At 44.4% G+C, this 14,299-nt stretch overlaps 1 protein-coding gene across 1 annotated transcript; it reads right to left on the bottom strand.

Moving 5' to 3' along the window:
- Positions 1 to 1,846: 1,846 nt before the first annotated feature.
- On the bottom strand, positions 1,847 to 9,570 carry Bhlhe41 (basic helix-loop-helix family member e41). The gene is made up of 5 exons (XM_078015043.1): positions 9,162 to 9,570; positions 8,957 to 9,020; positions 8,521 to 8,628; positions 8,082 to 8,193; positions 1,847 to 7,651 (listed from the first exon to the last, which is right to left on the bottom strand). Exons 1-5 carry the CDS (start codon positions 9,221 to 9,223, stop codon positions 6,552 to 6,554), a joined length of 1,446 nt encoding a protein of 481 aa, XP_077871169.1. The 5' UTR covers positions 9,224 to 9,570; the 3' UTR covers positions 1,847 to 6,551.
- Positions 9,571 to 14,299: the final 4,729 nt, after the last annotated feature.

The following is a 14,299-nucleotide window of genomic DNA, read 5'->3' as shown; positions in this document are numbered from 1 at the left end:
GAAACTCTAGCTAAAGTTCACAACGCCCTAAAAATACCCTATATAAAAACTGTAGCACATGGCCCTTCTTTCCTACTTGCTCAATTCTACAGGTTTCCTCTTTCCAGTTTCCTACGTTATTTTGGTCCAGGGTTCCTTCTTTCATGGAGAAACGCTTGAGCTTAAGGAGGACCACACATTTACAGAGGAGTGAAATAGGGATGGAAAGTCCACCAGATCAAGTGGGGACTTCCAGACCAGGAAGGGCTCATTTTTGGAGGCCTACAAAGTGAGCAGACGGCAGAATAGTGTTGTTCTTTATAGAAGACTGAAAATTATTTTTGGCAGAATTTAATCTCTATTATGATTATTGCATGACTCTTTGCCATAGTTTAGAAAGATTATTACCATGATAATCTTCCTGCCTCAACCAACAACTATATTTTGGCACTTAGGATCTCACATGGACTAGTTCAACTTCAAGAGAAATCCTCAGCCTTCCTCACCACTATCTCTTGTAATAGTATAAAAAGTAGTAGGATCCAAACTAACAAATCTAGCACCAACCTTGGTTCTGTCACTTATTGGACTTTGTGACCTTGGATAAGTTTCTAGTTTCAGCTTCCTCTCAGAGATTTTTGAAAAAAAAAAAAAAAAGCCTTAGGATGCCATGCCTCTCTGTGAGTTGCTGTTTTTCTCATTTCCCCTGTGAGTACTAAGTGAAGAACATGATCACCACTCCCTTATGTGAAAAGAAAGAAATCACCATTAGCTTTTCTTGTAGAACAGATTCATGGAGGAGGTGAGACTGAGCTGCTTGTCAGATACCTGTTGTTATTTCTCTGCATAAGATACTATGTGATGGATGGTACCATATCTCCCATTGTAGTAGGAAATGTCATGACTCCCTAGTCCCAGTTCATGGTTCAGATCCTCAGGAGCAGATGTGGTGAGAGCCATGAGGGCAGTCAAATTCTTTTATTTATTTTTATGTGGTGCTGAGGATTGAACCCAGGACCTCACATGTGCTAGGTGAGCACTCTACCACTGAGCCCAAAACCCCAGCCCAGGGCAGTCAAATTCTAAAGAGACCAAACTGTTAGGAAATCTTTGGTCAGACCTCAGTGCAGATATAATATTAAATTGTCCCTGCAGATTAGCTTAGCATTAGATAGGTCTGTGCCAGAGCTACCTTCTTGGACATGATCTCATGAACTTATTATCTGTTTCTTCTGTAAAACCTAGCTACTTCCCCAGACTGCCTCTGATCTACCTATATGAAGTTAGCAACCTTTCTTCCCACCTGACCTTTGTGTCCAACCCTTCCAACACTACATTGCAATATAATTTGTTTTAGAATGTTTCAGGAGCTTGAGATTTTGAGATTTTCTTTGGTTCTCCAGCATGTACTACAGCATCTTGCATAAAATTAGAGCAAAACAAATGTTTGGAGTTACAGGTATAGGCCAGTGGTATAGTGCTTCCCTGGCATGCTAGAGGCCAGGGGTTGGATCTCTGGTCAATCCCCATCCCCACACGAGCAAAAATCAGAATCCCGATGCTATTTATTAAGTCCAAAAGAAAAGGAGCATGCCACAATCAATGAGTCTGAAACCACTCCCCAGAGGCTCTGCAGTAGGTGTATCTAAATACAGAAGCAGCATCCAGGCCTACACACCCATCCTGCCAGTTTGTCAGACTGCTTTTGCTGGATCATCACCCCTAAAGCCCAAGGTCAGGGAGAAGTTACACTGGAGAAGCAGGAGCTAGGGTCATCTATGAGTCAAAATGCTCAATCTGTTTTCATAAATGTCCCTTGGTCCCCTATTCTAACCAACATGAGAGAAAGAAGTGTTCAATCAAATAATTTGTTTTGACATGAAAATTTATTGTTAGCTGTGGACTAAAACCGTTAGCAAGTTGCTTTTATTTTTATGTAAGAAAATGATAGAGACATACAAGAAGTATTTGAAGCTTTTGAATAAAGAGTCTGATATGGAACATAGCTGAGAATCTGGAAGTTAAAGGACACAATGATAAAAAGAAGAGTCTACAAACTCACACAATTTATGTATAGAAGAGCCCCTCAGGTCCTCTGTTAGAACCTATTTATTCTAATTTTAGACACATTTCAGATGGATGTGGTTTTGTTTAAATGGTCTCCTAGCCCACAGTAAATCAGAGGTAGCAAATTAGATAAGGGATGGAGGTAGCACTCTGACCATCAAGAAGTGACAGCTGACAGCCTGGCTTTGTAAATAAAGAAACTGAAAACTTTGGATAAGTTTCGATAAGTTTTCAGTTTGTAAGAACCCAATAAAAATCAGTACAGGAGCAAATACTCTTCAAGAGTATAGAGTGATATTTATAATGGCGACTCTGAATTGAGAAAGGTTTAATATGTTCAGGGTATTTTTTCCAAAAACATGTAAGAGGATATGTGTAAAACTTTTTAGTATGTTTTCCAGTAAGATTTTAAAAAAGAAAATGGCATTGACACTTGAACACAGTTTGTTTAAACTGTTGTTTTGTGGGATATCACTGAATTTAGAATTTTTAAGTATCAGTTTGTAAAAAAAAAAAAGCATAGTTTTATATTTGAGAGGAATTTTCATTGAACAAGTACAAGAAATTCTAAGATAAATATACAATTCCTAAAAATAGCATATTTTTAAAGTACATGAATTGCACATGTTTTTTAATGTAAATCCCATTTTAATCACAGAAAATATGTGATAATTTTCCATGTCAATCCCCTACTTAAACTCTCCCCTGAAAAGCTGGGACATTAGCATGCACTGCAAACCCACTTTGAACTTATTTAAAATAACATAGTGAGAACAATGGGTAGGCCTAAGTAAATTAATCTGAAAGTCCCAAATTTCAGAATTAAAAAAAACCATAAAGTATTAGACTGCTATCTGAAGTAGAATACCTTTATCACAATAGTACAGCCAGCTCTTGGCATTATACTTGTCTTAATTCATTCATGAGAGCTCTATTCGTTTTTATCTAAAGTAAAAGGCTTTCGTCTGTTTGCCCAGCCATATCTTTGCAAGGTCTCCACTGGCAATCACCTCCCATGGAGAAGTCAATAATTGACTTGTGATACAGACAAGAACAAGCTGAGCCTCCTTCTACATAAGATTTGAACAAATCCCAGGTGACAGGCAATAACCAAAGTTACAGCCTATATAGTAAGTTACAGAGAACTAAATGAAAAGTAGTTTCACAATGATAGGAACTAAAATTCCAGTCATGTTTTCATAGCAATAGTTGCTAGTGCCTTTAAAATGTGCTTAAGTTTAGTTCTTTGGGAAATAGGACATTTATCAATTCACTATAACGTCTGTTGAAAAATATATGTATTTAAAATTCATTGGAATTCTCAAGATTCATATTTTTCTTAAAATTGGAAATTCACATGATCCACAAAGCAATTTAGCTGAAATTTCACCACTGAAGATATAGAATGCTCCTTAGTGGATTATAATTCAGATTTCAATCCATTAAAATTAATGAATGAACAAAAATTATATTCTTAAGTGCAACAGACAATATTACTTTGCATTTGCATTTCTGTCCTAATTTTATTATGCTGATGCTATCAAGGCATTTGGACTAAACTGATCTATCAAGTCTGATCCAATCCTAAATTTTTCTATTTTATCACACAAAAATTAAACAAATGCTAAAACATTTTATTAACTTCTGATTTACTTTGAATCTTTTTTTGAAAATTATGAAACTAATATTACTGTAATAATAGCATTCAAATGTAGTTCAAAATATTTAAAATGCTGCTTTCTCCATGATTCTGGAGAAACTATCCTTCTAAAGTTTAATAAATCAGTAATGCTCAAAAATCTTAAAGAGCTTTCTAAGGTTCTTTTTTATTTCCTTTGTTCCTATGGTTTACTCATTTAGTTTCAGGAATGTTGCCCAAATTCATCTTACCTGGACCAAGATGCTTCAGTGGAAAGTAGTTCACTGGCTGAGGACCACAGCAGGCCTGGCCTCTAGTGCTGGCTGTAGGTAGCTATGTCACCTTGGGAAGATACCAATAGCTCTGGACTTCATTTTCTTATAAAATTCAGGGAACTGGATGAGCCATTCCTTCCAGCCCCATAATCAGTAACTTGCAGTTGAGTTTCCATAATGTCAGCAGAGGGAGCACTTTCACTATGTCTTATAAATTTAGGCTATCATTTTCACTATCTTCACAAATCTAGGAGTTTGAGGACACTACAGGAATTAAACACTGACAATCCTTCACTTCATCTGTATCAAGTCACATGTTTGATAATAAATATGGTAAAGGTCTAGAAATTGTTTCTTGAATTCCATGATGAACTTATTTCATCCATAACAGAGTTATTTTATAAAAGTTAATGAATCAAAATACTTGGAGAAATTAAGCATCCCGAGGTGGTAATATACTTAATCAGGACCCCAGTAAAAGAGGAAAACACCAGACTGCGTAGAAGAGGCTGCCTGATGTCACAGACAGAAAGTGAAAATCTTGACAATTATAAAAACATGAGCAAATTGGGTTGAACATAAACAAACCATGCAAGTTATTGGTAGGTTTTTCTGTTGAGCTTTTCATTAGGATACACTGGAATAAGCAAGTAGACACAGCCAGAGCCTGCAGGCTTGCAAGAGATTGGAAATATGTGATATCAGGCCAATGACAAAAAAAAAATTGTATATCTGAGAACCTTAATGACTTTTGTGTTTATACTTACAAATACTTTAAAGCTAACTGTGCATCCATTATGTCTTTTTTTAATTATTAGACAATCTCATATCATATAGAAAGTTTTTATTCCTTAGTAAGAATTTTTAAGTCACAAAATAGTGTGGCAATATTTAGGTAATAGAATTTATGGAGTGCTGAAAATACTAGAATATAAAGATAATTTCTAGTTTATCTTCATATACTAAACTTTTCTAAACCAGCTGGTTTCTTGCAGACAGTATTTATTTATTTGCTTTTTTAATAATTTAAGACAGCATAAGCTTGTACCAAGCATAAGCATTGTAACAAAAGTGCAATGTTTCAGCAAATCCTCCCCAAAAGATATTTTAACTCAAAATATCATTCGCACATATTTTCTCCCTACAAAAATAGCATGTCAGACATCATTAATTGGATGTATTAACAACTATGTACATAAAAGCCACCTTGTAGGCTAAGAGTTTAACGTTGTTTAAACACAGCGTTTGAGGCAAACAGTAGCAACAGCAGCAGCAAATGCACCAAACTGACTAAAAGACCCAGATATTTTCTTCACTCACAGTCAGACTGTTGTGTCTCACCCCTTACATAACATTCAAGTGAGATTTCTCACAGTGCTACCTTGGCAACAAACTAAAAATATCTAGACAAGGTCCTGGTTTAAGCCTTATTTAAAAAGCTTTCTTTGTGATTATCTGGTATCTGGTTTGGTCTCCAGAAAATACATAGAGTTGGAGATAGGAAGGCCTTACAGGGCTTCTTTCCACATCTTTACAGCATTTCCAACCACAACTGACCAGTTTCAAGCTTTCCTCCACTTTTATGACCTAACAAGAATACAGGATAAATCAGTTTGGACTTGTTTCTTTTTTAAGTTCAGTGCACTTTTTGTTTTGTTTTTTTTTTTACAGTAAGATTACAGAAATTTAGAAACAAGATGGATTAAATGAGAATAGATGCACTTCAGATATATATATATATATGCAACATATATGTAACATATGTAACATATATTTATTTGTGTGTGTGTGAGAGAGAGAAAGAGGGAGAGAGAGAAAGGGAGATAAGAATTAAGATGAACCAACTGATTCATGGTCAATTTCTCAATAAAGTGCAAGCACAAGATGGTAAGAATGGTTCTGGGCTTCTTCATCCATCTTCCCTGACTTGGTGCTGACGATGGCCCAACTCTGTGTCTCTCAAAACAAGTGCAAGTTAGTAAAAGATACCATTTTAACCACTTCAGAATAGGTCGCAGTGTGGGCAACTGTATCCTCACTTCTTTGAAAAATATATGCCTTTCAAAATGCCGAGCTTAAAAAGATCCTCAATGTGTTGTGGACCTCATCCTAAAACAAGCAGGGCAGCCCTGAAACAAGGCTCTATGTAAAGACTACCCGCTGTCCTCTATCAACTCCAGGCAAGGAACTTGGCACCTTCTCCCCTTCCTGGTTCAATGAGGTCACCCACAGAGAAGACCCTTCTTACTTTCTCTAGAATTAGGTTCCACATTTTAAAAGATATTGGAAGATGGCCTAAAAGGAGGCAAAACTTATCAAGGGAACTAAAGAAAAAAGAACCAATAGCTATCGCGAGGATCTTTAACAGCTGGTGTATGTGGGGGGCAGGGGGGGTATTAGTGTGCGGAGGATGGGGTGGTGAGAATTGAGCAAAACAGGAACTCCAAATGTACACAAAACACCTGTTTCCCCCCCTTAAGCCTGTCCTGCATCTATCACGCTTCCTCCCTTAAAAACATTAAGGGTATTTTAACTTGTATTATTATTATTCCGCTTAAACCTCCATCCCTTCTAAGGAAGGGCTCAAGGACTCAGGGGGCTTCCTTTCCTGGCTGTGAGGGATCTTCCTGAGCAGAGCTCTCCGGGTTCCCCGGCTCGCGGGGGCCGGCGAAGGGCAGGTGGGTGCGGCCGTGCGGATGCGGGGGATGCAACGCCCCAGGGGGCGCCACCTCGTGCGACAGGAGGGTCGCGGCAGCAGCCGCGCCCGCCTTCTCGGGAGGGGGCGACAACACCGAGGACAGACACGGGAAGGCGGCGGCCGCGGCGGCCGCTGCAGCAGCAGCGGCAGCGGCAGCTGGGGCGGGGATGCCGGGGTACAACAGTGGGAACGGGGCGGCGGCCGCCGTGGGGTACAGATACTTCTCCAGGCCGCTCTTGTCCAGGAAAGGCTGCACGTAGGCGGCGGCCGCGGAAGGCGAGAGGAAGTAGAAAGGCAGGCAGAAGGGGGCCGCTGCGGCGGGCTGAGCGAAGGGTGCACCCCCGCCTCCGCCGAACGCCACTAGCGAGCTGAGCAGGGCGGCGTCGGGTCTCAGCAGCGCGGCCGCAGCGGCCGGGTCAGGCCCCAGGAGTGCGGCCGCCGCCGCCGCCGCGCCGCCCCCCGGGCCGCCGCCGCCACGGGAATCCAGCTTCATCCTCTTGGGCGCCGGCGAGTCCTCCCCGGGAGGCTCCTGCTTGATGGTGACGCGGCTCGCCCCTGCGCCTTTGCCCTTCTGGCGGTCTGGCCGGGCCTCGGCCTCTCCGCCGTAGCCGCTGTCAGTGTCCGTGTCGTTCTCCGCGGCGAGCTCGGCGCTGGGCTGAGTCCGCTGGATGACCGGCACGCAGTGGGCGAGGGGCTCGAGCTTCTGCCCTGCGCGCTCCAGGCAGGGGGCGGCCGTGGACCCGGTGGGGGCGGGGGCGGAGGGAGCGCCAGTGCCTTTGCTCAAAGGGACCTGTTGAGTCAACAACTGGGGGGTGGGCAAAAACTGGGTGGCCACGGCGTGCAAGTGGTTGATTAGCTGGACACACCGCGGCTCCCTGGGTGTCCAGCTCTCAAACCGGGAGAGGTATTGCAAGACTTCTTTGGCGCATGTTTGAAATCCCGAGTGGAACGCATCCAAGTCGGACTGAATGGGCGATTTCAGAGATCGCTCCCCTAGGATGAACAGGGGGTGGGGGGTAGGGACAGGAATGGAGGCAAGAAGAAAAATACCGACGTTAAAACATCTGCTTATCACGTGGGCCCTACATTGACTAAAGTGATCTCGTTTTTTCCTCAGTATTCGAGTGATATAATCCACCGGTTGCCGAGAGAAGGGGGGGCGGCGGGGGTTGTGTGTGGGGGGGAGCGCTGTCCTCCCAGCTGAAAAACCTAAGTGGAGAGGGCGCAACCGCCACTTTAAATAAAAATCTGATTCCGGGTTCAGCTGAAAGCCTCTAGGATGCTTCGGGAAATGGGCACTTGCCAATGAAGGGAAAGTATAAGCAATTTTCACAAGTGAGAGTGAGTCTACTGAAGGGGTGGGGGTGCTGTCTGCGGGCTGCCCCGCTTCAGCAGGCTAACGGGCCTCCCTGAACTGACTTACCATTCTGTAAAGCAATTATCTTCTGATGCTGTTGCTCGGTTAAGGCTGTTAAAGCTTTTAAGTGTTTCAAAGTTAATTCCAAGACTACCGCTTTCTCCAGATGCCCTAGTGTCTGCAGTGGTGCAAAAGAGAAGGGGGCACTTGGTTACTTAAAAGCACACATTTGGCTTGATGGCTCTCCATTCAGCACAGCAACTTAGGCAAGCACTTTGAAAGAACTACTATTCTTACACTTCTTGAGCTTTCCTTAAGACAGGTTATAAATGCTTTCTTGCCTTCAGCTTGAAACACCCATTCTGAGACTGGGAAACTGTACACTATAGAACAAGTTTTAAGTCAGGCCTCTAATATTTACATTTTTTCTTACATCTCTGTAAGTCGTACCGGGCTATTATAACGCCCTTGGAGATACAGCAAAGAATGAAAATGTGCATCTTACTGTTAATTTGAGATGTTCAGGCAGTAAATCTTTCAGCTGAGCAATGCATTCATTAATTCGGTCTCTTCTTTTCTTTTCTATTAATCTGTGCGGTAATTTGTAGGTATCCTTAATATAAGTGTCGTGGAAGAGAGAAAACAATAAGCTAAACATTCACTGGACACAGCAATCCTCCCACTCCCACCCCTCCACAACATACTATGTGATAGAACTATGCCCAAGAAACCTCTTTCCTCTGGACTGTTCTTGAAATGCAATTTAAATTCAGGTATGATGTTTAATATACCCCTGAGAGTATCCAGAAAGCCACTTAAAATTCACAGTTGGGAAAGCTCACAGGCTGGAATATATTTGCGGGCAGAGCTTCACTGTGAAATCAATGGCCCTAATTAACTATCCAGGCAGGTTATGGGAAACATAGGAAACTTACACTTACCTTGCTGTCGTCTCGCTTCATGCTCCTTTTGGGTTTACACATATACAAAGAAGAATAGTCCAGTCTGCAAAACAGAAATCATCATCAGGCACCCATTCCGGGAGGGGCTCTGCCCTTATCCGCTCCATACCACTTTCTGGAGGAGGAAAAAAAAAAAATCTAACCGAAGCCCAGACAGATATTCGCAAGGGTGCTTGCACCTTACCCTATAAAATCTCTGTGTTCCAGTAACTGTCTCTCTTGCAAATGAGGAATTCCTTCGTCCATGTTCAATCGCTGTTTGTTTCTTCTGTTTCGATTTTGGGGTCTCTGTTCTATAATCTGTGGGACGGTAGCCTTGGGAGATCTTGGGGGGGATCGGTGCGTCTCCAGTCTCTCTCTCTCTAGCTCTCCCTCTTCAGTGCAGTGTCGAAAGTGTGAAGCAGTTGGTCCCCCCACCCCCCCGCGGTCGCTTGCTCTCTGGCACACACGCACACACACACTCGCGCCGGCCCCACTGCGATGGTAGTTTGCTCTCACTCCGGGCAGTGTTTGGCCACAGGGCACGCGCGTCGCCGGCCAGACCAGCACCCAGCTCACGTGCGGAACGTACCATCCGCGGTCCAGCCCGGAGGGGGGCGGGGGAGGAGGGGCCGGGCCGGGAGGGGGCGTCGGGAGAAGGCGAGCGGCGGCGGGAGGGGGCGGGGACACCTGATCAGGGCCACCGGAAAGGAAAAACAACTTCGGCCAAGCTATTCATCTTCCCAAAGGCGATGCAATCTGAGGGGGGAGGGGGCCGGGGCGCGGGGCAGCCGGGGCTTCCTTGGCTTGGAAACGCGACTCCCGCGGTTCGGTCGTCATTACGGTGCAGAAACGTGAACGTGGCTTTTTGCTTTTCTACCGATGGGCTGTTGATTTGGATTAGAGAATGACAAGAGAGATTTCGCGGTGGGTAAACTTCAGTTCCGAAGGAAATTTTGGAGACTTGTTTGCTCACCGCTCAGTGGCCCGGGAGAACCCTTGGCGCGGGTTGGAGGTTGCCCCAAAAAGGGCAATTTGAAATCAGCTCCACGAGGGATTTCAGATAAATGAAAATGTAATTATTGGGTCAGAATGTCGCAATCCTAATCCCTTTCGGAGACGCACTGTCCCTGGGCCACCTAAACTTCCCGCAGCAGCCGGAATTGCGGTGCCACTAATCACAGCAGCAGATGACGACGTTTGGGGCCTCTTGTGCTTGCGGAGGAACGCGGCGAGGAGAGAGCGGGGGTAGGGAGGGTGGAGGGGGTGGCACGAGAGGGGCCGCCACAGAAAAGCAATGCAGCATTTATCACTCTCTGGCGAAACTCCGCCGCCCCTCTGCGCCTCTGGTGACGCTAACGTTCTTTCTTTGAGCCCCCATCCCCCGTGCGATAAGCCACGCCGGGAGTGTGCCGAGCCCACGTTTACTACCGCTGGCACCTCCAAAGCCTCCCTCCTTAATCCTCTCTCAAACGGGTACCAGCACAGGGCCAGCAACGTGATCCGACCTGCCGCTGCTGCCACATCACTGCGCGGGGAAACCGTGCGCGCGCGCGCGCTCGCCCAGCAGCCGCGGGAGCACAGGCTAGCACGAGCGGGGCTACCTTTCTCCAGAGCCACACCAGGAGCATGACTCACTCGCTGCTAGTGAGAGTTACCCGGAGGTGCCTGGGGATGAGCACTGCCCACGCCGCCCTGAGCGGCAGGAGACAGGGTCCTGGGAGGCCAGGGGAAAGTGTCTTGCGGGACCCCCAGGTCTCCGGTCCCGTGCTGCCGCAACTTGGTCTGCGAGGGGTGAGATGGAGGAAATATATATTAATCTCCTGAATAAACAGAAATTAAAGCCAAGCTTTTTTTTTTTTTTGCACTTAGAGTAATAATTGCGTTCTCCTCTGGTGATTTCCGAAACATTCATTATTGTCAGTGGCACGTGAACCAAGGGTAGCAGAACACCAAATGTACACGCACTGGAGCGCAGCAGGGATAGGGGCCGTCGCTACGTGTCCTCCCGGCAGCTACCCCCACCCCCAGCCTCAGGCCCGGCGGGCGCGGGTTCCGGGGACGGATCTGGGTCGCTGGAAGCGGCGGCTGGAAGGAGGTCACGTGGCTGCTAGAGTCGCGTCTCTTCCCCGCCTCCAAGAGCCGCCGGGCCACGGCCTCCACCGCTAGAGCTGCTGCAGTCTCCTGAGTCCTGCACAGAGACGCGCAGCGCGTCTGGCTTCGTGACTTGGGCGGCGGCGGCGGCGGCGGCGGCGGCGGCGACCCGGGCTCACCCTGGCGAGATGAACCACTTGCGGCCGATTCAATTCCTAGACTCCTTAGGAGGACCCTGAAGGTCTCTCGACTTCCTCAAATAGGGGATATAATTTTGCACCAAATAGGCAATTTAATAAAGATAATACTTAAAAGGTATTTTTCAATGCTGTTGTATTTAAACCTTTATCCGAATGTCTCTCCTGTTTCCAAGTGGTTGAATGAGTAATTCCCTTTGGTGGGAAGGGCAAGTTAGAACCCTAAAGCTGCATATTCCTGCACTACTGTATCGTTTTCCTCCTCTTGTTTTGTCCAAAAAGTGGGGATGGGAGGATGCCATTAAGGTTAACAACAACAACAACTAAAAATTAAAATACCAGCTCCCTTTACAGGATCTGATTGTTTGGAGTAGGAATAGGGTTGAAAAATGATCACTAAACTTATGAAAATGAAGTAAAGACCAAATCCTTGTATTTTGGCCTTGTCAGTAGATCAGAGACCAAGTCAGACAGACATCTGACCAAAGCAAACCTTAGGGATAAAGTCTGGAGCAGTTTCTACTGCAAATTAAAATAGGAGGAACCAGGACCTGCACCTTGAAGATCAAGGGTGGATTAAGTTAGCATACACACTTTCTATAATCTAAGGACACAGAAAGAAAATACTGTCTGCCTATGAAGACTTTTTGCTACCACTTTTCTCTCCTCTCTCTCCAATCCCTTCTGTAGTCATAGAATAGCTTCCATATTCCTGTAGTCAACAGTTTGGTTTTCCCTTCCTCTCTTTCCTCTCGTGATACCCATCTCAACTGTAAATGGGCTTATTTTTCAATTTTTGATCTCCTTTGTTCTCACTTTCCTCTTCTTGTCTTTTCCTTTCATGCCCCTTTACTCTTCTTGTTTCCTTCTTTCTCTTCTTTTCCCTTCTGTTATCTTCTATCTTTCCCTGTTAAATACCTGTTTTTGCCCTGTCCCTGTAGTTTTTGTTCTAAGTCCTGTGTTTTTTAACCTTTCACCCTGGTGACACTTCTTGCTTATCCACTTCCTTAAACTTGAGTCCTACCCCTTTTCTTTCTCAAACTACTGTTCTGGACACAAGGCATGGTGTTTTGTTTTTTAATATTGATTTTTTAGTTGTAGTTGGACACAATACCTTTATTTTATTTACTTACTTTTATGTGATGCTAAGGATCAAACCCAGGGCCTCCTGCATGCTAGGAGAGCGCTCTACTGCTGAGCCCCAACCCCAGCCCCAACCAGGAATAGTTTGATGTCTCCAAGTGTCCCTTTTCTGCAAGGAGGGCAATTACAATAGCTGACAACTACATAGCACTTAGGATTAGTGTACCAGACTCCATTCTAAGGGCTTTTCATGTATTAACTCATTAATCCTTATAGTACTGACCCTGCATATGGTAGATACTATTATTCTCTGCATTCCATAGATGAGAAAATGTTTACATAACGAGATTACAAAATGTGTCAAAGGTCCCAGAGCAGGATTTAAGCCCAGTGTATGCCTGAGTCTGTACCCTTTACTGTTACCCCTTAATGTGAATGGTGAGGGCTAAAGTCTAAATGTTTACCTGCTTCAGGGGTGTGCTTATGCATTTGTTGTGGAGTATGTGTGTGAATGTGGAAGGGTGGGATTTTGAAAGAGAGATGGGGGAAGGGATAGAATGTTAGCATTGGAGCTGATGGCAGAGAACCAAGAAGGTATAACAGAGATGGGTAGCAGTCTTTTGGCTGTCAGTAATCATCCATTTGGCATCTAGCTCCATATTTATTGATTTAAGTCCAAACATCCTAATTAACTGTTATTATTTCATACAGATGTTCAGAGGAAGGTCAGTGTAGAAAAGGCTAATGGTGACTGATTATTCACCATCTAACTGAGCAAACCAAGCCAAACTCTAATGTGAAGCCTGCAGGTTTGTAATAGGAAGAATTCACCTGTGGTCAGGTTAGAAAGGAAAAAATTCCCCTGACAGAGGAACAAAATCTGGACTGCCCGCTTTGGACATGTTTAAAATAGATTGAGTCTTATCTTTTTAGGAAGGCTTAATGCTGTTCTGCTGAAAGCCAAGAAGGTACAAAATGAGCTCAAAGCCCCTTTGAGCTTATAATTAAATGATTTTATGATGCATGCCTCCAATGAAAGATACCCATCTTTCTCCTTTTTTGTAAGTAGTGGAGAAAGCTGCTCCCATTGGTTTTCTTTGGTTAAACAGGGAAATCACTACTTCAGAGACTAACAATTTGGCCCAAGTGTTTTTCTCCTAAGTATTCTAGGCTTTACATTCATTGTATTCACCTTGTGGCTTTGGAAGGTCTTATCCTACTTGCTTGCAATGTCTTGGATTTCCAACAAAGACAGAATTCTCCTGAGAAGATTAAAGTTCCATTAGGAATATAGGTTTTCTACCTCTTCAGTGCTCTACAAGTCCTACTGCTCTTCTGGAGAGGTGACTCATGGAGAGGTGTTTGGGGACCCCAGACCTGAACTAAATGAATTATGTACCTCTGATGGCCTTAGAAATTCCAAGCTTTTCTGAAGGTGAGGAATCTCGTGCCTGTGATGCTGTGAAAACAGCCCATGGGGGGCAGATGTGTGGAGTGTGTGTGTGTGTGTGTGTGTGTGTGTGTGTGTGTGCGTGTGCGTGTGTTGCTGAGGATGCAATCCAAGGCCTCCAGCATGCTAGCCAAGCCCTCTACCACTGAGCTGCACTTCTAATACCAGATGCCTTAATGGCCTCTGTTTTGGATAGAATTTATAGCTGTTCTATGTCATTTTACTCAAACAGAAGATATAACCTATTCATCAAAGAACATAAGAATCTAAAAGTTTGGGGTTGATGCTTAAATCGAAGCCAGGGGGAAAGGTGGTAGGAATCTTCTTTTGTGGAGAAGGGTTAATGCTGTCACACACCCTGCAGAAAGAAAGATAGCACCAAGAAGGATCTTAGGAGGGAGGGAAACCCCACTGCTACTCACCAGAAGCCAAATATGACTTTAAAATATTGATGATGTTATTTGCTGAAGGTACCAGATTTAGAATCCTGGAATAGAAGGTTAGGTTTCCCAGTTGCAT

The sequence above is a fragment of the Ictidomys tridecemlineatus genome, chromosome 6 (assembly GCF_052094955.1).
Source record: "Ictidomys tridecemlineatus isolate mIctTri1 chromosome 6, mIctTri1.hap1, whole genome shotgun sequence".
Classification (NCBI taxonomy): domain Eukaryota; kingdom Metazoa; phylum Chordata; class Mammalia; order Rodentia; family Sciuridae; genus Ictidomys; species Ictidomys tridecemlineatus.
This window is presented reverse-complemented; position numbering and strand designations above follow the sequence as displayed.